The sequence below is a fragment of the Rhipicephalus microplus genome, chromosome 3, assembly GCF_043290135.1.
Source record: "Rhipicephalus microplus isolate Deutch F79 chromosome 3, USDA_Rmic, whole genome shotgun sequence".
NCBI classification, from domain to species: Eukaryota; Metazoa; Arthropoda; class Arachnida; order Ixodida; family Ixodidae; genus Rhipicephalus; species Rhipicephalus microplus.
The window spans coordinates 246,825,116-246,850,765 of record NC_134702.1 but is presented as its reverse complement, the minus strand read 5'-3'; the positions used below and the strand labels follow the sequence as shown (position 1 = coordinate 246,850,765).

The 25,650-nt window shown below is 46.7% G+C and overlaps 1 protein-coding gene across 1 annotated transcript in view; it reads left to right on the top strand.

Moving 5' to 3' along the window:
- LOC119168750 (uncharacterized) overlaps positions 1-25,650 on the top strand; it is a 288,336-nt gene that overhangs the window by 239,170 nt on the left and 23,516 nt on the right. Inside the window, exon 18 of the mRNA XM_037420141.2 lies at positions 4,056-4,189. Coding sequence (XP_037276038.2) covers positions 4,056-4,189 — 134 coding nt within the window. The remainder of the gene's footprint in view (positions 1-4,055; positions 4,190-25,650) is intronic.

Here is a 25,650-nt window from a genome sequence, read left to right as displayed (position 1 = left end):
CGTTCATGCGTCCGTCTGTATGACCATCCGTGCGATCATTCGCCGATCGGTGCGTGCGTCTGTTTGTGCGTCCGCACGTCGATATGTGCGTCCGTCCCTGCGTTCGTCCATGCATCCGCCCCTGCGTCCATCCATGCGTCCATTCGTCGGTGCAGCCATCCGTGAGTCCGTCCATGCATCTGTCTGTGTGTCCAATCGTCCATCTATTCAACACTCCATGTACACCATCTCGCATCTTTTCATCATATATTCCGCATACGCACCGCCATCCAGCGGACATTCCAAGGACTAAACGAGAGGTGGTACACGCACACTTTCTTACGGCTTGCGCTTCGGGTCTAATTCCCACCTTTAACCACCTCGAGTTCATGGTATATACTAGGTCACTGTATTGATGGCACTGCGGCCCAACGCTCGCTAAACCTTTCTAAAACCAAGGAGTTTATGCCCAGCGAGTAAAATGTAGCAACCCTTTGTTGTCAGATAGTGCTCAAGGTACATGCAAATGGCTGCTAAGGGTGAATGAGAGACAGGAGAATTCAGCTTTTAGTGAACGCGCACGCTGCGAATTTTTTATTGCTCAACAACGCACAGATGAAATCTCTCACCGCCACCACTTTGGAGGCCAAATGTAAGTCTGTTTACACACTACGACTACAACTACGACTACGAGAGACGAACGGGTGCCGCTATAAGGAGTTTCGCCCCTAAAGTTGTCCGCGAATAGCGTCCTAAACAATCATTGAAGCCCTAGTAGAACAGAAACGCCGCAGCGCAGAACTTCCTTGTTGGTGCAGTGGCCGGTCATGCCTAAAGTGTCTGTAACCACGGAATTTGCTGTGTCGACCAGCCTCAGCAAACGTGATCTCCATATCTGCAATTTTTACTGCAAATGTCGTCGAAAAGCGATAGCCTTCCGTCTGGAGAACGTGAATGCAACGTTTATTTGATGATCTGCGCGAGCGAATTGGTGATTGGGATTCTGGAGGCGCTTCTTTGCTCCTAGTTTACACGGAAGCATCCGCTTTTTACAGAGAGCGAAATTCTATTACCGCCGAAATGCAGCGTCGTTCGCAATGGACGCGCCCAGTGCTGCCGAATATGCCATCTGCCACCGGGCGAACGCGTAATGAATGCGCTGTTACCCGGTTATTGTTGCGGCTCGTAAACGCCACCACGCTATCCGCTGGCCCAGAGTTCAATGATTCTCCAACGCAGGAAGCAAGACGAAGCAGTAATGCTTACTTCGCTGGCAAGTCGCTGTCTTGTAATGCATGAAGAGCAGAAAAAAACCGCCGACGGCGGCGGTATTGGTGGGTTTGTTTTGCTCGGCAAGGCCGCGAAAGCTCCGCCACGCGAACGACAAGGTCGGTCACCTGTTCAATAAAAAAGGGACGTGAAGTAGGCACAGAATGGGTAAAACTCCCATTGGTCACAAAAGGGTTTTCCTTAGTTACAACACTCAGTTACGTACAGGGCTAGCCCGCCATTTATTAATATTCCTTGACGAGTGCTCCTTGGCGAGCCATTCGGCGGCAGACGACGCAAGAATTGGTCCAAGAACGATCGGTGCGGAGAGGGCTTTTTAAACAGTTTTCGCCACCGCGGAGTCGGATTCGGCGCACTCTCGGGGGCTTAAATGCTCAGTGTGCCCTGCACATAGAGACACAAAAGAGCCTTAGCAGCTAGCGCTTCTACTAAGAGCCAGCGGGGTCGTTTGAATAGGTATTTTCATTTTACATGCCGTTTTGTTGTTTTTTTCGATTTTCCTTTTTGTTTGGAAATATGATGGGAAAAAACAAACTTGGAATTTTGGTCAAGGAAAAAGTAATATTCAGTCATCTCGGAATAGAAAAGTATACGCTATATAGCTGCGTATGAATAATTTAGGTGATAACTCTCAACCGAAATGACTAAATCAATAAGAATCCAACTAATTAAAAATTTATTAGAAGTACCTTCACAGGTGAAGCTCCTTTTGTCTATTAGAAATTCGCGAAGTAATGGGCACCCAGAGAACACTCGACGACCTGGGGTAGCCCTCAAATGGTACAAATGTCCTCATCCGTTTTCATGCGTTAGACGACGTTCTCAGTGCGTCCTCAGAAAGGCATTCATGGGATTATAAAGAAAACACGCTTTTCAGTATTTTAAGAGAAAGGCTGATCGTCCGAATGTCATTTACCGTAGTACATTTTTAGGCATACTGCATAAATAAAAAGCAAGGCTGTACATGAACACTTTGTGACTGTGCGCGTATTTGTGGTTAGCGCGTTCTTTGCGGCATGCGTTTCTTATAGCTCCAGGAAGCGCGATACATACCCCAAGATTTTTTTTATTTTGCTGAAATATTTATTATCACCTTTTTCATGTTGGCAGCTTTCGGTTTCGGTTTCTAGGAGCCGAATTGGTCCGTGACGTACGGTGTAGGTGGCTTGGTTGATGTGACGGATGTGAGACACGTCATGCTGATTATCGTCTGCGCATCTCGCGCACACGTTCCACACAAGTACCTGTAAAACAAACGTGAAGGAGCCGTGATGCTTTGCTGGTATGAACATGGCGCAGGTCTCCGGGGGTCACTCACCTCACTACAATAGGCGTACTCACGGGAGAAGGGTAAGAAGGTGACCAGGGTTATTCAATGATATAGGTTGTGGAACACCCCATAGGAAGCGCCTGAATGAATAGTCGTCATGTAATGAATCCAAACACATCATCGGCCCGCCTCCCCCTGTCGGGAACAACATTACTGAGTGGTGTCAATCAATGGTGGATTCGGAGTGGTCGACGAACTCTGAGCCACAGCACTCCACTCTGGTGGAGGGCAAAAGAAGGAAAGCTACCAATGAAACACACGCGCTTTCTCTGGAACAACTGACTGGACACTATATTTTCAAGCATACTCTGCATATTACAAAGTAGTAGTAGTAGTAGTAGTAGTTGTAGTAGTAGTAGTAGTAGTAGTAGTAGTAGTAGTTAGTAGTAGTAGTAGTAGTAGTAGTAGTAGTAGTAGTAGTAGTAGTTTTATTTACAGTAAGCCGGATACAGAGCTACCTGCAGGGGCAAAGGGCTAAAGGCGAACAGCCTGACAAAGGCCCTTGTCCCTCCGCAGTCCGTGACAGTGCAAAGCTTAGACATCAGCAATGACAAACAATATATATATTCAATACTTTGGTTTCAAGCAACCTGCAATTGTACACACAAAATTTAAACATAAATAGCATAAGAAGTTTACATAACACATTTGAAGAATTAGAGGTCACTCACGTTAAAATTCACAACTAAACGATATCAATGAAACAACTCAAAAACAGACACAAAATGCACGTGCATACAATGAATTGCGCTGTCTACACTCGTATAATTGACATAGAAATTTATGAACAATTTAAGCATTTGCAGAGGCATGAGACTCGATTACGTAGTTTCGATAGTGTAGACCGGTGGTTATGAATAAGTTCTTTATTTGTTTCTTGAAAGTCGCACTACTAGCCCTAAAGTTCAATTGATCTGCAAGGGTATTTAAAACCTGAGGTACCTGAAAGTGTGTTAGGCAAAAGCCTCAGTGAGACGGATTTAGCCATAATGGAAGGCGATGTGTGCATCTTTTTCGGCACAGTGACGCTACACTATCAACACGCAAACGTCAGGCGCGACTGACGCTACAAGCATCCGTCGGCGCGGGCGCGTCCAGATTTAGCACCGTTCCAAGGCACAGGATGCTTTCGTCTTCCGGTTGGATTTGCCACTTTTCGCTGAGTATAAACTGTTGCTCCATTTACAGAGGCTGCTCAGGATTTTTATCAGAACATTCAAGGAGCACTGCCAATCTACTAGTCAGGCAGACAAAATTCACATGACGCACAATTACAGGTTTCGCAAGTGTTCCGAATCTGCCAATGGATGATGTCATAAGAAAACTCTAGCTAAAGTGACAACCAGTTCGCGATAGCTAACCTGATATGCATTTTTACAGGAAAAAAAAAAGATCAACGTAACGTGCAGTGCCAGTGAGAAAATTTTATTTGTTTTCGTCTTTTCTTTCATTTCAGTCGTCTCTTCGTACAAACCCTCCAAAAGACCATATGCAAGAGAGCCGGACAGCAAGCCGGAGTTAAAGGCGGCGAAGTACATTGACCAACCTGCAGAATATATGCTCAAGCAAGTCAAATGCTTCAGTAAGGCGGTAAGTGAACGCTTAACTGCAGTATATGTCGAGAGAGGCGTACTTGGCTTATAGATTTATAAAAACGTGGCAACTGGCTCTACTTATAGTCGCCTAATCCGAAAACTCGATACTGACGAGGCTATATACATGAGCTCTACTGAGAAAATTGCGTAATGATGCGCGTAACATTCTCAATACACAAGTCTTGCGTGCGCCTTTGTGGCACTACACCTATTGAAACAGCGTTTTGCTCTTAGTAAAACAAACAATTACTTTAGGTTTGTGACCACCACCTCTACGAGTAAAAATTCACAGCATATTCGATGAGCGGATGATAAGTGCGGAGGAGCGTCCATTTGTCTGTCCATCCGTCTGTCTGCTCCTATTCTTTTCTATTGTCAGTATACGAAAACCACTCACGTCATTTGACTATTGTATTTCCAAGGACAAACAACGCCATACACTGAGTACTTCTTAACACTATCTAATAGTGGCTACTACAACATATTACAAAGGACGAAAACAGACCATATGAAGCTTCGCCCCTAAAATTATCTACGTGGCATACCCATTTGAAGAAGTCTAAGCAATAGTCGTGCGAGAAGTTTCATTGTAGGTTACAGCCTTTCATGAAGCGTTGCTTTCTGGCTGCATCTGCACGGCATTCCTCAAATTTTTTTCACGTTCCTCAGCTTCTGCAGCACAAGGCGGATGTCGCAACCAGCCAAACGCGTGTTCAGCATAAAATTTTCGAAGTTTTCAAAACAACTTTCCAGTAAGTAGGTGTGCTGCTGTGAATGATCGCGTAGAGGTGACAAATCACAATCCATGGATCGGCTACAAGTGGGGAGTGACTGTGTTCTGCTGACGAAGAGCCTTACGAAACCTTCATCATTTGTCTTTTATGAGAAACCACGTAACGCATGCACACTAGATACTACCGTTCATGACCGTTGTCTCAACATTCAATTTAGTGAACATACAAAGTTTCATATCGCGGTGAAAATGTAGACAGCAATGGACGAAAAAACATATCACTCTTGGATGGAGTCCCCATTTCGGTGCTAGATGTTCACAAATATACCTTCCAATCAACATCTTATATGCTTTCGAGTGCTTCTCAAAGGTGTGTTTTCACTAATTACCCTCCTTTACAATAACTGCGCATTTCTATGTTAAACCTTAATTTAGAAAAGTGCGACCACGGGTTGTTTCTTTATTCTAGTGTCAATTCTTTTTAGGTCATTTCTTATAACTCGTTGCGCAAGCTATCTTCGTCTTCATTCTAATTGCTGGTATTTAACACTATCAAAAATTGCCCGTGACAGCCTAACAATGACGTAACGTTTATTACAAAGCAATAAAAAATGCAACATGGTTTGCACGAGAAGCAGTTTAGCACTGTACTAAGGCCGACAGCCGTCATTTTCATTTTCGTGAGGGGTACGTTCAAAAAAAAAAAGTCTTTTTGACACTGTTTTTCACAAGCAATCAGCGTCATCTTCGCGGTTTGTCGTTCGTTGCAGTAGAGTTTGCGGTAGCAGAGTTAGCGGCAGCAGCGCGGTGGCTTTTAGAACGTTCACTGCGTTACGGAAATCCACTGGAGGCGAAAATGTTGTGCGCTCGTGTGCTCAGATTTGGGGCTCGTTCAAGAACCCCAGGTAGTCGAAATTTTCGGATGCCTTCACTACGGCGTCTCTCATAAACATATCGTGGTTTTGGGACGCTAAACTTCACAAATTAATCAATTCGTTACGCAAACGTCAAGTATCAACATGGCTTGTATATCTCGAATCGCTCGGCTACACCAAGCATATCACCTGATGGTCAGAACGCTCGCCAATCATTGTCGAATTCCTTCGAGTTTAATAGCCTAAGGTGAAGTCAGAATCTGCGCGCCATTGTATGATTTACCCCCTGCAAAAGCCATCGTATTGGCTTTTGAAAATGTGTCTTTGTTTGTGTATCACTTCTAGCTGGAAGCGTCCGACTCTTGGTCTTTAGTGATACGAACTCAGCTGTGCACCTGTATGAGATATATGTGCGAACGAACAGCGAGAAACAGAAAGCAACCAAGACATTGCGTAACCTACCAAACCAGTTAGGGGCGGCATAATGTTATTATGTGCATCCGATTATACGACGTGCAGCTGTTTTCGTAGTTGCACCGTGTTACCTTAAATCAATTCTATGAGCTCAAATGCTACACCTAATCCTTCGAAAATGCGACGAACTGGCTATATCCTTAATGATTTGTCATTTTTTTGCTCATTTAAGGTCACTCGCCACGCGCGAACGCCTTGCGCGAAAAACATCGTTTGAAGTAATCTTTGTATGCAAACCGCAAAATCATATGATCTGTATTACACTGCTGTGACACAGAAACTATCAATTGCGGTCAATAGTACCCTGCATCATCCTCGTTGGTCGTAATTCTATGCAACAAGATTGTGATTCGGCTGCTTGACGTGGCCCAAACTACTATAAAGTGAAAGAAAAACATTTGTTTTAAAAGGCGTTATATATACCTAAGGAAATCATATTTGAAGTTCCACATTTTGTCTAACATGGATCTATTTTTTTTCGTTTCAGCTGTATAGCATGCATGCATTACGCAGTGATTGTCGCATCATATGAGCCTATCCTCATCCCACTCTATTAAGAATACTGATACCGCAGACACAAATAAGAGTTTTAAACCTATGTACATTTATTTTCTGTTTTGCACTTGGTTATAATGCTTGGCTCTGTCGGTCTCTGTGTATGCGCTTGTGTGTGATCAGAAGGCATGACAGTAGAGGATACTTGTGCTTATAAATATTGGAAATTTATACGTTTACCTTTGCGAATAAGTCACGTGCAAATATCCTTTTGTGTATTCTGTTCTAATGAAACACATTGAACAGTTACCTAAAGCTCATTCACCTTTGAATGAACTCTACCTATTAAGTTGATATGCATAAAGCAGTATTATGTGCTAACGGTCTCCCGTAAAGAGTTAAGAGGCAGAGGTTTGAATGGCATTAGAGAAAGGTACGGAAAGCACAGCGCAATGGCAAGCAGAGACACTCCTTGCCACACTCTTTTTGCTATTGTAATTATATGCTTTGTTTTTAGAGTGTCAATAGGATGTTGCTCAAATTCTTTCTTTAGCTGCACTCGATACGTACCGCCGTAGCCACCTCTGTGTGGAGCGCTCGAGCAGCCACTTTTTGCTCTGCGGGCCGAAACCTTGAAGCAGTTTTGGTCTCTGAAGTGGTGTATCAGGAGCATGCATGACCTAGTTGTGAAGCTGACTACATCACAGCCTGACACTGCCTCAATGTTTCGCCCCACAGAGCAAAAACCGCCTCTTCGCGTGCTCTTCACTGACGTGGCCGCGGCTGTACTTGATGCTGTCTGTCCTATGCAGTAAAAAAACGTAATCTTCCGTGAAGTTTTGCTTCATCATGATCTGGAAGGTAATCATTCAATTTTGAGAAGTAATGCGGTGGCCTTCTTACAGTCTTTAAAGTTGTAATATTTTTCTTTACAACTTGCTTGAGCAGCACAAAATGGCGTAACTTCAAGCTCGAAGATTTCCTTCACCGATTTTTATGTTATAAAGGGCTCTGCTAAATTGAGGAACTTCACAAACTGGCATTACAGCACCACACTACCAGCCTGCAATCGTGTTTCCGTTCATTTGTGCAAAACAGCGCACAGCATCATATCCGTTTGTATAGTGGCGTGGTGATAATTTGTTAAGTGCTATGCGTGTTGAACATGTGGGCATCACTTGTGATCGAAACAAAAGCTATTTATTTATCATCCACATATCATCAGGCATAGTTGTGAATGATTGCCGATGTAGAAGTTGTTCGCGAACACATAGGATAAACCCTTCCCCCCCCCCCCCCATATCATGTGAGGATGCTCGTGTAATACATTCTGCCCCGCCACGGTGATCTGTGGCTAAGGTACTCGACTGCTGGCCCCGAGATGGTAGCAATCTAATGCATTTTCGATGGAGGAGAAAATTCTGTAAGCCCGTGTACTGAGATTGGGATACACGTTGAAGAACCACAGGTGGTCGAAATTTCTGATGCCCTGCACAGCGGCACCTCTCATAATTACATGGTAGTTTTGGGACTTTACAGCCCCCATATTTATCTGAAATACGTTCTAAAGCCCTGTCCATCTCTTTTAAAGACCATAGTCTTTCGTGGGGACCTTAGACGCAAAAATGTTGATCTGTTTGTCTGTTGTCTGTCTGTCTGTCTGTCTGTCTGTCTGTCTGTCTGTCTGTCTGTCTGTCTGTCTGTCTGTCTGTCTGTCTGTCTGTCTGTCTGTCTGTCTGTCTGTCTGTACATTTCTTTGTTTGTCCATTCTTGATGGTTTCGGGTACTCGGAGCGTCACTAGCCGCTATCGCGAACGGCCGACCCCATTCGTAGCGTACACCAATGTTGCTCAAGGTTCAGCATTCATACTTGTGCGATTGTCAATTAAAAATCAATTATTGTGCATATCTGAGGCACCGTAACATGTATATATTCTGTATGTGCGTCTTTTACTAGAAAATGCATACTTAATTCTAAGGACCAAAGCATTTATCACGCTTCCCTGACCATGCAACGCTTGCACGAAAAGGCGAGTGTTTCCAGGACTTTGCTAAGACAAAACGGTGGTGTCATCTACCCGTCGCTTTCCGTTCTACTCCTAATCACGCCCGTCTCAAAGCCACGCGCATCGTTTTTCTAGAACACTGCCAGATAGCACTCATGTCTCACGTGTTACGTGATTTGGTGCGCTCGTTCGCCTGCGATGCACGCTCGAGACACTCTAGTGCAGCGCCTCCAGAATACCATTCACCGTTTTTCTTGCGCAGAACATCAAATAAATGTTTTGTTCTCTCTCTTCACATGCAAGGATACCGTCTTTCGGCGACAATTGCAGAAACATGTAGATACGTGGCTGATTTTTCGGTCACACATTCTAATCAACGAAAAGCCCTGTGCAGGCAGTCCTCGCTGTCGAAGCAGCTAACAATTCGACGTTGTCTTTTATGTGACTGCTGCTTCGACCGCCTCGGTGCTAATGTGATGTAGGACTTTTTTTACCGTGTGCCCTGCATTTAGACTGACACACATCAAGACCTTGTCCTGGTGATCAGTAACCAAATGATTTTGCTTCTGCTACATGGTATTCGCTGCGCAAACCACTGCAGTCTGATGACTGCGCGCGTGGATTATTGCCTCGGTGTCCTCGGCGGAAGACTTTTCGATGACCAAAAAAAACCTTTATAAACGCAGACGTAACGCTTGGCGGATGACAGAACACGTGTCAGAGTGACCTTCACGTGGTAAGAAGCATGAAGGTTCATCTTGCAGATGTGCTGTTGACGGTAACACGATTAAATTGCTCGAGAAGAAATTTAGGCTGCTTAACCCACGCCGCTTTGACTCAGATTTCATGGTCACGGTAATCAGTAATAGAAACTGTTCGTAAGGAACCAACAGTTGCGAATAACCTCAGTAATGAATAGATGAATACGAAACTTTATTGGAAGTCCTGAGGTGCACGACTCAACCACTCAGCGGGCCAATATAACGTTGGGACCACCAGGCCAAGCCAGGCGGCCGTATTATGGGCCCTTTGTATAGCTCACAGCTGATCCCTGACATCGGCGTTCTTGGTAGCGGTTAGCCAATTGTCTTCATTGTCTTGGTCAGTGCCCCACAACGAAGGGCAACGCCGCAGCATGTGGCCAGTGAATTCGCTGCAGTGCCTGCAAGAGCTGTTAGCATAAATATCACGATAAGTTTATTGTAATAAAGCCGGGCTTGGCAACGAACGCGTCTACAGTAGCCTGGGAGTCTGTGCTTGATTGAACTTGTTAGGAATGGGAATATCTCTGCTGGCGAGATAAAAGCACTGTGCCATTTCGCTATAAAATGTTTGGTGATCTCTGTTCTGCACAACTGCGGGCCAGCTGGGGAGCTCTCCATGGTCATGGAAAAGTAAGGCCTCGTGCCGTAGAGTGAGCCAGCTTGTTTCAGATATGTAAGGCCTCCCCAGATGGGTCACATGTGAGCGGGGAACTACGTCAGACTGCTGGTGGTCATGCTTCTGCCCTCAATTATGTAGGCTTTTTTGCACACGGATCCAATGCTGAACGCGTGGATGGCTGCCGTTAAATCACTGAATATATTGTGACGGGGCGAGATATAGGTTTATAGTGTAGCGTCAACAGAAAACCGGCAGCCAAACAAAGTGGCTGAGTTGTCACTTGCGCAAGCGCTTAATCCACAGGCGTCTTCGTGATCTTCGTAAAGTGCCATGCTTGCTTATGTAGATGATGCACCGTAACATCACTCCCCCCCCCCCCCCCCCCCGATGAAAGCGCCGCCATGGCACTTGGTATGGCGGCAATGAACAGTCATACATTTTGAGTCTGGAAACAAGTAAAACGTCCATCGGGATTTATGGGGACGAAGAGGCGTTTTTCAGGGGTCTGATCTTGTATTTCATGTCACTGAATCGCAACACTTCGTAGGAGTCATTGTAGCGTGGTAGTAGCTTCTCGGAGAAGCCGACTATAGGTAGTTTGGTGTCCAGAAAAAGATCAGGGACCCCAACGGGACGTGCACGGTTTAGAGGTGACTGTCATAATGGTCTTGTTGGTGCTCTTGTGACAAGTGTTGCCGGGTATTGGCAAGCTGACGGGTCACATGGGCTGGAGAAACGGCATTGCTGCGTACTCTGTAGACAAAGAGGCAGCCGAAGGAAGGAGCTCGTCAAAAGGTAATGCTGATTTCGGCCCAATAGCAAATAAAACGGCGAATAACTATCAATGTCGTGCCATAAAAAGTGTCACGCAAAGGTGAAAAAGGGGAGTGCTTTGTCCTAGTCACGGTGATCGAGTGAACCATCATTTGCAGCATTTGCGTCAGCGTTCGGTTCAGCCGCTTGGTCATTTTATTCGTCAGTGGATGATAAGCTGTGGCAAGCTTGTGCTGAGTGTAGCATGCACCGAGGATGTCATCCACAACACGTAAAAAGAAGTACTTCCCTCGATCAGTAAGGAGCTGCCGCAGGGCGCCGTGATGAAGAACGACTTCATACAAGAGAAAGTCAGCGACGTCAGGGGAACAGCTTATTGGCACTGCTCGAGTGATGACAAAGCATGTGGCGTAATTTGAGCGACTCTAAACCATTTGATTCTATAGGTGGACGTAGAAAACGGGCCCAAGAGGTCAAGGCAAACATAGAAAAATGGCTCCGTTGGTATGTCGATGGGCTGTAGGAGACCAAGTGTAGCACAGAGGGGCGCTTGCGGTGTCTGTGCGGTCGCAAACTGTGACGTAGAGAAGCACAGAATGATACAGGCCACGCCAGAAAAAGCGACGTCACGCACGATCGTACGTACGAGAGACTGCTAGGTGACCGGCTGTAGGTACGTTGTGGAGTTGTTCGAGAACAATGGTACATAGATTATGAAGCCCGAGTAGTAATTCCGGGACATCGGCGTTGAATCTGCGATGGTACAGATGGTTGTGCAATTTGAACAGGCGAACAGAAGGGTCTGGTGAAGTAAAGTTTAGGTGCTCAATGACGGAAAGTAACGATGAGTCGCGTCGTTGCTCAATAGAGATATCACACAAAGCGTGAATGAAGAGCACACATGAGTCTCATTCAAGGTCTGTCAAGTCGGGCGTTTCAACCAGGTAACGTGACAAAACAGTCAGCGTCTTTGTGTAGGCGTCCCGGTAGAGAACGACGAACGAGTATTCTTGCAGACGCAGCGCCCAGCGACCAAAACGTCCAGATGGGTAGTTTAGTGGTAAGCGCCAGCAAAGAGTCTGAGTCTGTAGCAACCGAAAACGTTGGGTCATACAGGTAAGGCCAGAATTTCGTCAAGGCCCACACTAAAGCTAGGCATTCACGCTCAGCGATTAAAAACTTGCTTTTGGCAGGTGAAAGATGACTGGCGTAAGAAATCACGCGGTCCTTTTCCTGCTGTCGTTGGGCGAGCACTGCCCTAATTCTTTGGCCACTAACATCCGTCCGAAGATCTGTATATTTTCACGATGAGTCACAAGTACTGGGGGATTTATTGAACGACCGGGTAGCTAGCTCTAGGACGATGCGTCAGTCGTGGCTGGCTCTCGAGCAGAGAAGAAGACACGCGATCTTCTTTTTCCTCCAGATTGAGAGCCGCTCTTGCTGTCGACTCACTACGTGCTGGTGGCATTATCCCCCCTTCCGAAAAGAAAAAAAAACAAATCCCAAAAAGAGGAAAGAAAAGTACATAGCATCACCGCGATGCTATAACATAGGCACGTGAAAAAGAAATTGGAAATTCGGATAAAGTGAAAGTAAAGATTGAAGAGCATGCCAAAATAAGAAACGTTAATGAACGAGAAAGCAAGTTCACACAAATAAACAAAAAAACACAAAGGATGCTGTACGGTAAAGGAAAAGTTACGAGCAACGCGCAATAAATGGTTTCATGCGCAACACATGAACGACGACCGGCCTCAGCCGTGTCCTACTCTGTGCATGGAGTGTTGAGTCTGGAACCACTTCGTAGTTCACGTCACTGACGTGGCGTAACACTTTATATGGGCCAAAGTACCGGCTCAGCAACTTTTCACTTAGGCCACGGCGGCGGACGGGCGTCCACACCCAAACTTGATCTCCGGGGCTGTAAAACACTTCTCTGTGGCGGGTATTATAGCGTCGTGCGTCTGACTGCTGTTGCTGGCCGATGTGCAGTCGCGCGAGCTGCCGGGCTTCCTCAGCACGCTCTGCGAATTCTTGGGCGTCAGTTGCCAACTCGTCTTCGTCTTGACACGGTAGCATGGAGTCTAGCATGGTCTGCACTTCGCGGCTGTAGAGAAGCCGAAATGGCGTGAATCGCGTGGTCTCTCGTACGGCGGTATTATACGCGAAGGTCACGTAAGGTAAGATCCGGTCCCATGTTTTGTGCTGTACGTCGATGTACATTGAGATCATCTCTGCGAGGGTCTTATTCAGTCGCTCGGTAAGTCCGTTGGTTTGCGGGTGGTACGCAGTTTTCCTTCGGTGTCTGGTGTTGCTCAGTTTGAAAACTTCGTCCGTAAGCTGCGCCGTGAATGCCGTCCCTCTGTCCGTTATTAGACTGAAAGGAGCACCGTGTCGTAAAACGATGTGGCGCATGAAAAATTGTGCTACCTCAGAAGCCGTGGCTCGTGGGATCGCTTGGGTTTCAGCGTAGCGTGTCAAATAGTCGGTCGCGACGATCACCCATTTGTTGCTGTCCGCAGACAGGGGAAATGGCCCGAGAATGTCCATGCCGACTTGGTCAAATGGCGTGCAAGGTGCTTCAATGGGCTGAAGCAAACCAGCTGGCTTAACAGATGGTTGCTTTCGGCGCTGACATTCCCGACAGCTCTTGACGTACTTCTTGACGCTTGCCGAAAGTCCTGGCCAATAGTACCTCTCACTCACTCTGGCAAGTGTCCGTGAGTAGCCCAGATGACCGGATGTGGGTTCGTCATGGCAAGCGAAGAGGACGTCATCTCGCATGTCTCGAGGAACCACCAGGAGGTAGGCACGGTTGTTCGAACGAGCGTTCTTCTTGTACAGCACACCATCTCGAAGGCAGAACGATGGCAACGAGCGGAGTAAATGACGTGGTATGAATGTGTCCTGGCCCTCTACATGATCGATGATCGGACGAACCTCTGCGTCATCCCGCTGCCGTTTACTCAAGTCTGATGAGCTAATGGCGCCCAGGAAGCCTTCGTCTTCCTCTGCTTCCAGACTGACGACAAGAAGGGGTGCGCGTGACAGTAGTGTGTCAGCGTCTTCATGCTTACGGCCGGACTTATGGACGATGGTGACGTCAAATTCCTGCAGCCGCAAGCTCCACCGTGCTAGCCGTCCTGAAGGGTCACGCAGGCTTGCCAACCAGCAGAGGGCGTGGTGGTTCGTCACTATCTTGAAGGGACGACCATAAAGTACGGGCGGAACTTGGTGATTGCCCACACGAGTGCGAGGCACTCTTTCTCCGTAGTGGAAAAATTCGCCTCAACACGGGATAGAGAGCGGCTGGCGTAGGCTATCACTCTTTCGATGTCCTCTTGACGCTGAACGAGCACTGCACCGAGCCCAATGTTACTAGCGTCGGTATGGACCTCCGTGTCAGCATCATCGTCGAAATGAGCGAGAACGGGCGCTGATTGCATGCGCTGTCGCAGCTCATCAAAAGCTGCTTGTTGCTCGTTTTCCCAGACAAACGGCGTGTCGTCCCTTGTGAGACGAGTCAGAGGTTCTGCTATCTGTGAAAAGCCATGAATGAATCGGCGATAGTAGGCGCACAAACCAAGGAAGTGCGGGACGGCTTTCTTATCGACAGGAGCTGGTAATTCGGCAACAGCGGCAAGCTTGTCCGGATCGGGCCGGATTCCTTCGGCGCTAACTACATGTCCAAGAAATTTTAGTTCTTTATAGCCGAAGTGGCACTTCTGTGGTTTTAGTGTGAGGTCCGCCGATCGGATAGCCTCCAGCACGCTGCGCAGGCGGGGAAGGTGCTGCTCGAACGTGGTAGAGAAGACCACCACATCATCAAGGTAGACAAGACAAGTCTGCCACTTCAGCCCTGTGAGGCCAGTGTCCATCATTCGCTGGAAAGTTGCCGGCGCTGAACACCAGCCGAAAGGGAGTACTCGAAATTGGTATAGGCCGTCTGTAGTCACGAAGGCTGTCTTTTCGCGGTCTCGCTGATCTACCTCGATTTGCCAGTACCCACTTTTGAGATTGAGAGAAGTGAAATAATGGGCACGACGAAGTCTAGCTAGCGAATCGTCGATACGCGGTAGCGGGTACACATCCTTTTTGGTCACGTTGTTAAGCTTTCGGTAATCGACGCAGAAGCGTAGCGACCCGTCCTTCTTTTTGACAAGCACGACTGAAGATGACCACGGGCTGTTGGATGGTTCGATAACGCCATCGTCAAGCATCTCGCGAACTTGCGTACGTATCGCTTCACGTTCTTTAGCCGACACACGGTAGGGGTGCTGGTGTATTGGGCGTGCGTCCTCGTACGTGATGATCCTGTGTTGAGTGATGGACGTCTGGCGGATCTTTGAGCAACTTGCGAAGCAAGACCTGTACTCGAACAAGAGCGCTCGCAGCGCAGTCTGGTTATCGGTGGACAGATCAGGATTGATGTCAATGTTGCTCATTGATGTGTCTGCGTTATCCACTATTTCTGACGTCAGACAGTTGGTTACGTTTGCTACTTTGTGGGCAAACGCTATCGAAGTGTCATGGAAAAGGTGTCGATGCTCGTTGCTAAAGTTGGTAACGAGCAATTCAGATCGGCCGTCACGAACGTGTATTACACTTCTCGCTACACATATGCCTTGCTGCAGGAGGTGTTATAAATTTATCTCGGCCACCACATCGCCATCGCTCAAACCACAGCATGTTACGTCGACTAGAACACTGGCTCGGGGAGGAAGCGTCACGCTCTGTTCAGAAATACGGAGTATGTCGACACGCATTCCGTCATCCTGCACGTTGATTGCTCGCTGGGCTGAGCAAGAGCCGCGGCGCTCTTGCAGATCAATGATAGCTCCATTTTCCTGTAGAAAATCAACTCCCAGAATGACGTCACGGGAGCATTCACGTAGAACAAGGCAGCTTGCTACGAATGTGTACCCTTGAATCTGTACTCTAGTTGTGCAGGCGCCCAGTGGAGTAACAACATGGCCACCAGCTGTCCGAATCTGCGAGTTGCGCCACGGCGTGATTACTTTCTTCAGCTGCGTTGTCAGTTTTCCGCTCAGTATAGAATAGTCTGCGCCGGTGTCCACTAACGCATTAACTACACAACCATCAATTGTTACTGCTATGTCGAGTGAAAGCCGGCTATCCTTTGCAGCAGCAGGTGATGTCGGACCAGTTTCTGTACGGTTCTGCGTCAATAGGAGGTCTTCAGCGCTTTGACGTTCATCGACCCCGCCCCCAGAGGTCGCTTCGGCTAGTTTTCCCGGCGGGGGCTGGGAGATCGTACGGTAGAATACCGCTGGGGCGTTGATGAAAATCGCCTCGGTGATGGCGAGCGCGACTGGCGCCCGGGAGATGGTGGTGCATGCTGCTGGGAGAGGTAGTTTTGGATGTCGCGTGGTCTCTGACCGTAACGGGGTGGCGGCGCGTACGCAGAGAAGCCGCGAAGCCCAAGACGGCGATAAGGGCACTGGCGGTACAAGTGATCAGCTTCTCCGCAGTGAAAGCATAGAGGCCGATGATCGGGTGTGCACCAGACATCAGACTTCCGAGGAGACGAGTGCCGATCGTCGATGTACTGGACCGGTTGCACCGAACGATGGGCGACAGAAGCACCACGGACAAAGGGCAGGGGCCGTGGCATGTACGTGCCTTCGTAGTATGGTATGTGCTGCGCTGACTCGAGTGAAACTGCAGGGACAGGATGAACGAACAATGGCGGCGATGCAGCAGGGCGCTTCAAGGCTTCCGCGTAAGTTGTTCCACGGTGGTATTCAGCAGGAGCTGACGCAGCTGTATCAGGAGGCAAAGTGTCCCGGAGGGCCTGGTGCAGCTCATCCTTGATCACAGTTGCAATAGAGCTAACCGTAGGTTGAGGTGTTACACCAGTCTTTTGCAACTTTTCACGTACAATATTACGGATGAGTTCACGTAAGGAGTCATTGCTGGTCTCAGTGGCGGCAAAAATGTCAGCAGTGGACATGCCACTGACTTGCCTGTTGTAGAGGTTTGATCGCTGCTGCAGCATTTTTTCCATTGTCACGGCTTCAGGCAAGAACTCCGCGACCGTCTTCGGAGGGCTTCGCACGAGGCCGGCGAAAAGCTGGTCCTTGACACCGCGCATCAAGTGACGCAGCTTCTTGTCCTCCGTCATTCTTGAATCTGTCCGTCGGAAGAGACGCGTCATGTCTTCGACGTACGCGGTCACAGTTTTGTTTGGCGACGGGACGCGGGCAAGAATAGCTCGTTCAGCTCTTTCTTGGCGGTCAGCGCTGGCATATGTCTGCAGAAGTCTACGAAAGAATTCGGGCCACGTCGTCTGCTGCTCCTCTCGATTTTGATACCACGTGCGAGCCCCGTCTTTGAGATAGAAGTAGACACGACCCAGTTTCGCCGCGTCGTCCCACTGATTCAAGTTGGCTACGCGCTCGAAGTCCGCCAACCAGTCCTCAACGTCTTCGTGCTCCGTACCATGGAACGTCGTCGGTGCCCGTGGGCTTTCCAACGTATAGCGGTTCGACGACGTGCTTCCCGTGCCGGTTGGCAAGGTTTGTACCGAAGTGCTGGTCATGTTTGTTGACATGATGGGAGCAGTATCGTTGACTTCCGGAGGCAATCCCCTGATTCGGCGGCTGGTCCGATGCACGGGAGTATTGACTGGCACTGGACTCGTATTACGGCTTCGTGGGGGGGGTCTGCAGCATCCGTGAGACTACCCCGCACCTCCACCAGTTTGTCACGATGAGTCACAAGTACTGGGGAATTTATTGAACGACCGGGTAGCTAGCTCTAGGACGATGCGTCAGTCGTGGCTGGCTCTCGAGCAGAGAAGAAGACACGCGATCTTCTTTTTCCTCCAGATTGAGAGCCACTCTTGCTGTCGACCCACTACGTGCTGGTGGCAATATGATGCTTGGTTGAAGTGGGCCAGTATTGATGGCAAAGTCAGCAGATGGTTGAGAGCCGAAAAGACGTCCGCTTGCTCAACACCTCACGCGAATGGAACGTCCGTTTCAGGAGATCAGTAGGTGTCAGGCGTAACGAAAGCGGTTTTTTCGCGGTCCATGGAATTGACAAAAATTTGCCAATAGCCGCACCGAAGATCGATCGATGTAAGGTATAGCACACCACGGAGGCAATCGAGGGCGTCATAAATCTGAGGAAAAAGGTATACGTCTTTATGAGCTACTTTGTTTTAATGACGATAGTTCACGCAAAAGCACCAGCTGTCATACTTCTTTTCAAGGAGCACTACTGGGGAGGCTAAAAAATGGATGGTTCTATGACATCTTTAGTAATATTTTTGTTCACTTTATTCCGAAGTACTTGACATTCCTGTTAAGATACGCAATATAGACACCGACGTTAGGGTAACATCTCAATTGTTGATCCGGTGAGTCGTAACGAATGTGTCGCCGAGAGGGCGGTGGTCAAAGGCGAAATCGCCTCTATGTTAGCAGGCCACAGTGGTCGGTAGCTTACGTTGGGGTGAGATTGGGAGCAATCATGTTGCTATTGTCATCGGCAGACAGAGTGTAATTGCGAACGGGACAGGGAATGTAGTATCGGTGTTCTAACAAGTAACATTGCAGCTGTCAATGAAGATAGGGTAGCCAAAGACATATCTTGTGGAATAACTGGAGTGAAGAGACTTACTTTAAGCAGTGGCATGACCACTGTATTATCAGTGACGGAGACAAAAGTGTGAACAAGGGCGTCGTTATGGGTTATCAGTGCGTTAACAATAGGAGTGATGAGGTAGTCACCATGGGACACATTTGGCGAAGGCGGCAAAGTGACGCATGTAGCAGTCTGCGGAGGCAAGTGAACATTGTGGCGAGAGCATAAACGTGAAGAATGGTCAGCTGAAAAATCGACAAGCTGCGCCAGGTCAAGCTGAAGAGCACTAGTGGCACGATGAATGAGCGCAGAATGACGAGACAGGATATCCAAGCCAAGTATTAGGTCATGAGAACACATTGCAGTGAAGGCAAATTGAACTGATTCAGGATGACTGGACACATGGGCAGTGCACATCCTTCAAATGGCAAGGGTTCTCCCATCAGCGACTTGGAATGTGCGGAAAGCAGCTGGCGTGAGTTCAATATGTAGGCGGCTGTGAAAGTTTGTCCTCATTGCAGAAATTGGTGCTCTCTTATGGATAAGGGGCGAAATAGTCCCACCATCAACGTCAACGTCTCACAAACGTCATCTCACCAAACTCGTCAAAACAAGATTTTTGAGGAAGTAGTCAATGCAGCGTCACTTCTGAATGCCGCACTGTTTAGTATTCCGGGTAGGCAGGAGCAGGGTTAAATGGGAAGGACCGCGGGCGAGTCTGCGGCGAGCGAGATGACTGGCAACAACCTGAAGGTGAACGTTGCTTACGACCATGGGGCGATAGGGAGCGGCTGTTGTACTTTCTGTGTAGGTCAGAGGAAGAGAACAGGGTGACGTGCATGGCGTCCACAATTATTTATTACATATTAAGAAATCGAAGGCATCGTCGGCGATGCCCAACTTTGTTCGCCTTTCTCATCTCGGCAGTGACTTTCCCACACTTTGGTATCTCATCTGGTTTCACATCTTCGATGTGAAAGATTTACGATTCTGTGGACGTTTGCACCCGAAACGCGACCGTTTTGTTTGCGGCCATCTTTCTTCAAACGGGCTTCTCTAACAAGTACAACATTTCCTGCCTGCAAAGTTCTGGTTCCAGGTTTTCATATCGCACTTTGGCACTTCCACTAAGGTACAGCAACAGAATGGCCAACATAAGAGCCGAGCCTTGTCAGTATCAAATACTCACACATTGGTACTCTGCCGGCTAATACCCCGCCAGCTAATCTTCAACGTTCACTTCATCTGGATGGCCAGAACCACCACACGTGTCAAGATCCCGCGGGGGTTCAACCACGACGGTTCTAGTCACAGGAGCAGATGTAGTCACCGCATCATCTTAGGCTGCAGGAACACCCGGGGCTGTTATAGACACTGTATGTTTCGTCATCGTTGCTGAGTGACGCCTCAAACAATGGCCGCTGCAAAGTTTCGTTGCGAAGTGGTGTACCCTGCCCATCTACTATAAGTGACGGGGTGAGATATAGGTTTATTGTATAACGGCCACAAAGAATCAGCAGCAAAACAAGATGGCTGAGCCGCCTCTCGCATAAGCGCTTAACCCTACGTCACCTTTATCATCTGCGGTAAGTGCCACGCTTGCTCGTGTTGATGATGCACCGTCACAATATGTTTGTCATTGTGAAGCACTAATGCAATTGCCACTTGCTAGGCCACACGCTACGATGAACATGGTACTGAACGGTGTTAGTGATGGAACCCCTGTGGTTGATCGATACTGCTGCAAAACTATTGCTGTTGCCATATTGGGTCGTGCCGACGAAGCATGTTCCGCCGGGAAGTTCTTTCGCTCGACATAGGGGCATCACCGACCTGGCCTTCCTACTTGCCACGTCACGCTGGGGATACTACGCGAGGCGGGAGATATCATGACGTTTTCTTTCCGCTTTTTTGGATTCTCTGCCCTCTCTGGTGCCAGAAAGTCTCACAATCTGCGCCGCTACTTGTACTTCTGCGATCGCTTCTAAGGTATTTTGAAAAGTTAGGAGTTAGCCAGTGCCTATGTAATTTGGTAGTTCGAGCACGGTCTTGATTCCGCTCGTTATCAGGACATTGACATTGTCTCACTTGGCTCTCTCTCAGGCGTGCATCCGGCAAAACAAGAAAGTGCGCACGAGCCTTATCAGGTTCTCTTCACTCATACCTCACCTTCTGTTAGCTACCTGCTTGATGACTATTCGTCTTCTTCAAAAGTTTGTGAATAGGCAAACAACTTTTGCCGCATTCTTCGAAGGTCATCCCCAAGATTCGAACAAATAAAACTTTGGGAATCGAATCTTGACACTTCTTGTATAGATGAATGTCAATTTAGGTGCAGAGTTAATAAGTATGCTGCTTGGTTACTCTTCTACTTGGACTGTAGAGAAGAAGCTCTTATTTGTTGGGGGAGCACAAGAAACCCGTGCCTCATAAAAAGTGCTCTGATGTATCGACAGCTTCCTGGATAGTGGATTCAATTTGTTCATTTTTTCTTCCCACGCACCAAACAGTGAAGTCCTCCCCATAGATCTTGTGACCGATGCCCTAGCTGGATCAATGCTAGGCCTCTAGAGAGGTCAACCAGTGTCGTATTGAAGAGGAGTAGTGATAAAACTGATTCATTGTGATGTGCCCTTTCCACCAAGCTTCTTATCTTTGGCTGCTGACCCGCAGGTTACGGGATTGAATCCCAGCTGCGGCGGCAGCATTTCCGATGGAAGCGGAAATGCTGTAGGCCCACGTGCTCAGATTTGGTTGCACGTTAAAGAAATTTCCAGAGCCCTCCACTACAGCGTCTCTCATAATCATATCGCGGCTTTGGGACGGGAATGTCTCACACATCAATTTTCAATCCTTTTTCTTTGTTTCCGATTCTTCAACCTTCCGGACGGCGCATCGTCTGTCCAAGAACAATAGAATAAAAGCATGAAAGGACGAGCCTAGGTCAAGTTTGTAGATAGCGTCAAGAATTAACTCGTGACGGATGTTATAAAAAAAAACTCCTTTATGTGCAGACCGAGGTTGGCTCTCTTGTTCAGAGTGAAGAGGTTAAGTATTTGGATCTTTATAAGCATCATGGTGTCCTGGCTGCAGAGGCCGGGCTCTAAACCTATCATGTTGTAAGCGAAGAGGTCATTGGTGTCAATGTGCTCAGTGAGTGTAGTATGAACAACGTTTCGACAAGTGGGCTCGTCATCTTCGAGCGTTTCAACAAGTCCACCTACATCGCCTAGAGCACACAACCCCTACTTATCGATTTCTTCTTCGCAAGTTTCCATCTTCCCTTCCTGCCGTTTTTGGACTTACAAATCAATTTGTTGCGTCATATGGAAATAAAAACAAGCGGTTAGCTTGTATTCTACGCTGAAGTAATTGCGGTATATCATTTTTATACTCTAATTGCTACTGCCTAAAAGCATCGCTTCTGAGGTGTGCTTGCTCAACCCGACAGTGTGTGGCGGAGGTGCCATTTAAACAACATATATATCAGTACTACTTCAAGTTTAAAATCCAGTTTTTCTCGATGTCGTCACTCATCGTACAGCTGGTGTTCACTCAGCTTCGCTGAATTGTTAGTTTGTTTCCTTTAACACTCCATTTTTTCCTCGCGCAGCATTGGCCGAAACTTGGTCATCGTAACTTCCAGTAATTGTGGCTGCCCCATATTGCTCTGAACTTTGACAACTTGGCGCGGTGCAGCGCCCTTATCCTGTATGAGCTGATCGCGGTTAGCGCACAATGTCGGCTCCATGCGGAGCCTCTTATTCGATTTGATGAATGGCGTATCAATCAGCGCACTTGCTTCATGAGCTTCAGGTGTTCTACTCGGTATGAGACAGTGAGAAAAAATTTGTATTTTTTAAACCAGCATTGAGTGTTGGCTTATTTGGTCCTTACTCCCATGCAGTTTGCTTTCTTTTTTCATGACGGCTTCATGCGAACACGGAATTTTTCTTCATAAGTGACATATTTGAGGCATGGTACCCTTTGCACTTCGAGAAAGAGACTCTTCGTTTGCACTAACGCACCCAGTGACCCCGCGTCGTATTCTTGAAGCAACGTTATCGTTAGACACCACTTGTTTTTTTTTTTGTGCGTGTGTCAGAGAATTGGGTTTTGAAGCGCAAAGCTTGCGTTTGACACCTTGAAAATCACTGGAGGAGTTAATCATAAGAACTAATGAAGTTGGCTAGTCCAGTTTGTAAATTCGGGCTGGCTGATTTGATGCATGTTGACCGCCGCGGTCTCGTCTGCTACTATCCATATAGTCGTTCTTTTGTATACCTCCACTTCACCTGAAAGAATCTTTATTAAACAGTCTATCCCAGAAAAGTCAGCACCATTTCATGCAGTAAATATCTCAGCTTGTGTGGCACAGGCACAGTGACGAAAAACTAGGACATCTCTTAGTAGTGCCCTACATACGATGTAACAGAGTATTGACGACAATGAACACCTGGTCATGGAGTTTTAGGAGGAATCCTGTGTCACCGGACACACAAAACAGGAGTCGCTGACGCAATCTAGCTAAGTGTTCCTGTTGCTGACGCATCTTTTAACGGAAGTGTTTCTGTAGAATGCCTACAGCGTCATTGTAACAGGCTTCAGTGGGAGCGAGACCATCCACAGCTGAAGCAGTGTCTGTTTTGAAAAACTGACGCAATTAGCAGAATTTCTGCGTTATTCTGAGGGAAGCGCTGCTGCGGTAGATAATATGGACAATTTTCTCCCAGAGATTGGTTAATTTACACACAAGCCCAGTAAAGAGCGCGTTGATGAGGTTGGCCACTCTGGATCCTATTGTCTCTATGTGCGCTTGAAGTGTGGTTGAGTCTCTCTAGGAGCACGGCAGTGATTAGCATTGCTTTCTCTTCATATTCTAGGATTGTGTCCTACACTTTAATATTATATTGATCTTATTCAACTCGTCACTGTTTATTTTTAGCTTGTATTCGATAGAACCAAGCTGCTCATGCCTCGCGGAGTCACTGCGAAGTAGAAAACCCTCATTGATGATCCGGCTTTTAGAAATCCTTGTGAGTTCCATTTCTTCTTGATCCTCTCCATTCTCTCTCGCAACTCGTTGCCGTCGGCGTCTATATAGGGTATAGGCTCCATAATGTGGTAAATATATTGTGTAGAGCAGCTGTAGAAAGTCAATTCCATCGAGACAGTTAAACGAGGCTTTTATTTAAACTGCAGAGGCCACGAAAGTCTGTTGTCTCTGTTTTAAATGCGAAGCATTTGTTAGAAAACTTCGGCAAGTTTGACCACATCTATCTATCTATCTATCTATCTATCTATCTATCTATCTATCTATCTATCTATCTATCTATCTATCTATCTATCTATCTATCTATCAAGCTAGCTAGCTAGCTAGCTAGCTAGTTGAAACCATACCTGATATTTTGCGGAGCTCATTAACCACGTCAAACAATTAGATAAATTTTCATAGACTTCAAGAGCTTTGATAAATTTTCGCACACAAAAGTTACCAAAAATACCAAATATAGTATGGCATAACATGACTGTACGACAAACATAAGCGTCTAGTCAAAACATGAAAATAATGACATGCTCGTCATGAATGTAATGTTTAAATGTCAGGATCTTGCTGCACCTGTAGTGGTTTCGTTCACATGACATATTGCACAACTGGCATGGTATAACATTACTGCATGGCGAACATAATTGACAGGCCCTCACGTAGAAATCACCCCACGTGTGTCATGCAAGAGCAAGACTCCATACCAGGCTCATGAAGCGCTTGTGGTCGTTTCGCTAGCTTCACATAACAAATTAGGAATTATAAGACTTGAGTAGAAGACGAACATAAATGACCCGTCTAAACGTGATATTCCTGACATGTAAGTCGTGTACGGAATAATTTACGTCCGCTTCATAACGTTGTGATGATTTTAAAATGGCTATGGAACCTTCCCGATTCGTGCTTCGCATATCATCAATTCCCCCAGCACGTGGGATCTACAAGTTTTTCTTCTCTCGTGCTTGTTGACGCTTGTTCATCACTTGGCGGTTGGCCCTTTCTCGCGATGTATATTTAGTGCTTTGAATAGATCCGCTTGGTCTTCATACGATATTATTGATGATTTAAAATACACGTGGCAACCTATATATAGTCAGGCGACCGAAAAATCTTGGCAGGTAACATTATTCTCTGAATGTTGATTGACAAACCATGACACATATTAGTCACTCAATGCTTTCGCAAATACTACAAAAGACATTGCTTTTCAATATGACTTATCACAGGTACTTAAAAGTTACACAAGGATTTAGGGCAGCTCCAAGTCAATTCTAGATATTTTTTTTGTTTGTAGATATTTAACAAATGATTGCACATGTGGCGTCGTACCAGGTATTTCCGATCACCTTGGTGTAGTGCTAATCGTGTCAAGTATATTTGTTAATGAAACATCCAAGGTGACTGCTTTCCACAACTTCGGTAAACCCAATCAATATTTGATACTCGATATGCTTTCTTTTCATTTTGATGATTTTGCCAATACTATTGATAGTGTAACTGGTATTTGGATGAAGTTTTTGGATATTGTAGCCAAAAGCATGAAGCGTTTTGTCTCAATCCCAATTAAAAGGTCTGAAACCTAGAATCTGTGGATCTCTAGAGAAACATTGAAATTGAGAAGAAAGGTAAAATGATGAAAAAAGTAAGTTTCGTTGTTCTGATTTCATTTGTCAAGAGAAAATTGCAGCATTGACATCTCAGATTAGAGTAAAGGTTATCTCAGATAAACAACGTTACATTGGTGAGTCTCTACCTATTTGCACTACTGCATCGCTAAAGACGTTGAGGAGAACAAATGCAATATATTTTATTACCGTCGTAAAAAGATAACTGATTCAAATTCCATCGCGAACTTTTTAATGAACGCATAACATCTGCTTACAACAAACATAACGGTACCTTGTAAACTTTTCATATCGCCTTAGCTTCTATGCCTGATATTATTACTGAAAGTGGTATCTTAGACCTGTTTCTGAAAGCGAATACGAAAAAAATCATCTGGTCCTTAATTATTGCGTTCCAAATGCCTTTTTAAGAAGGTAAGCAAAATGGGCA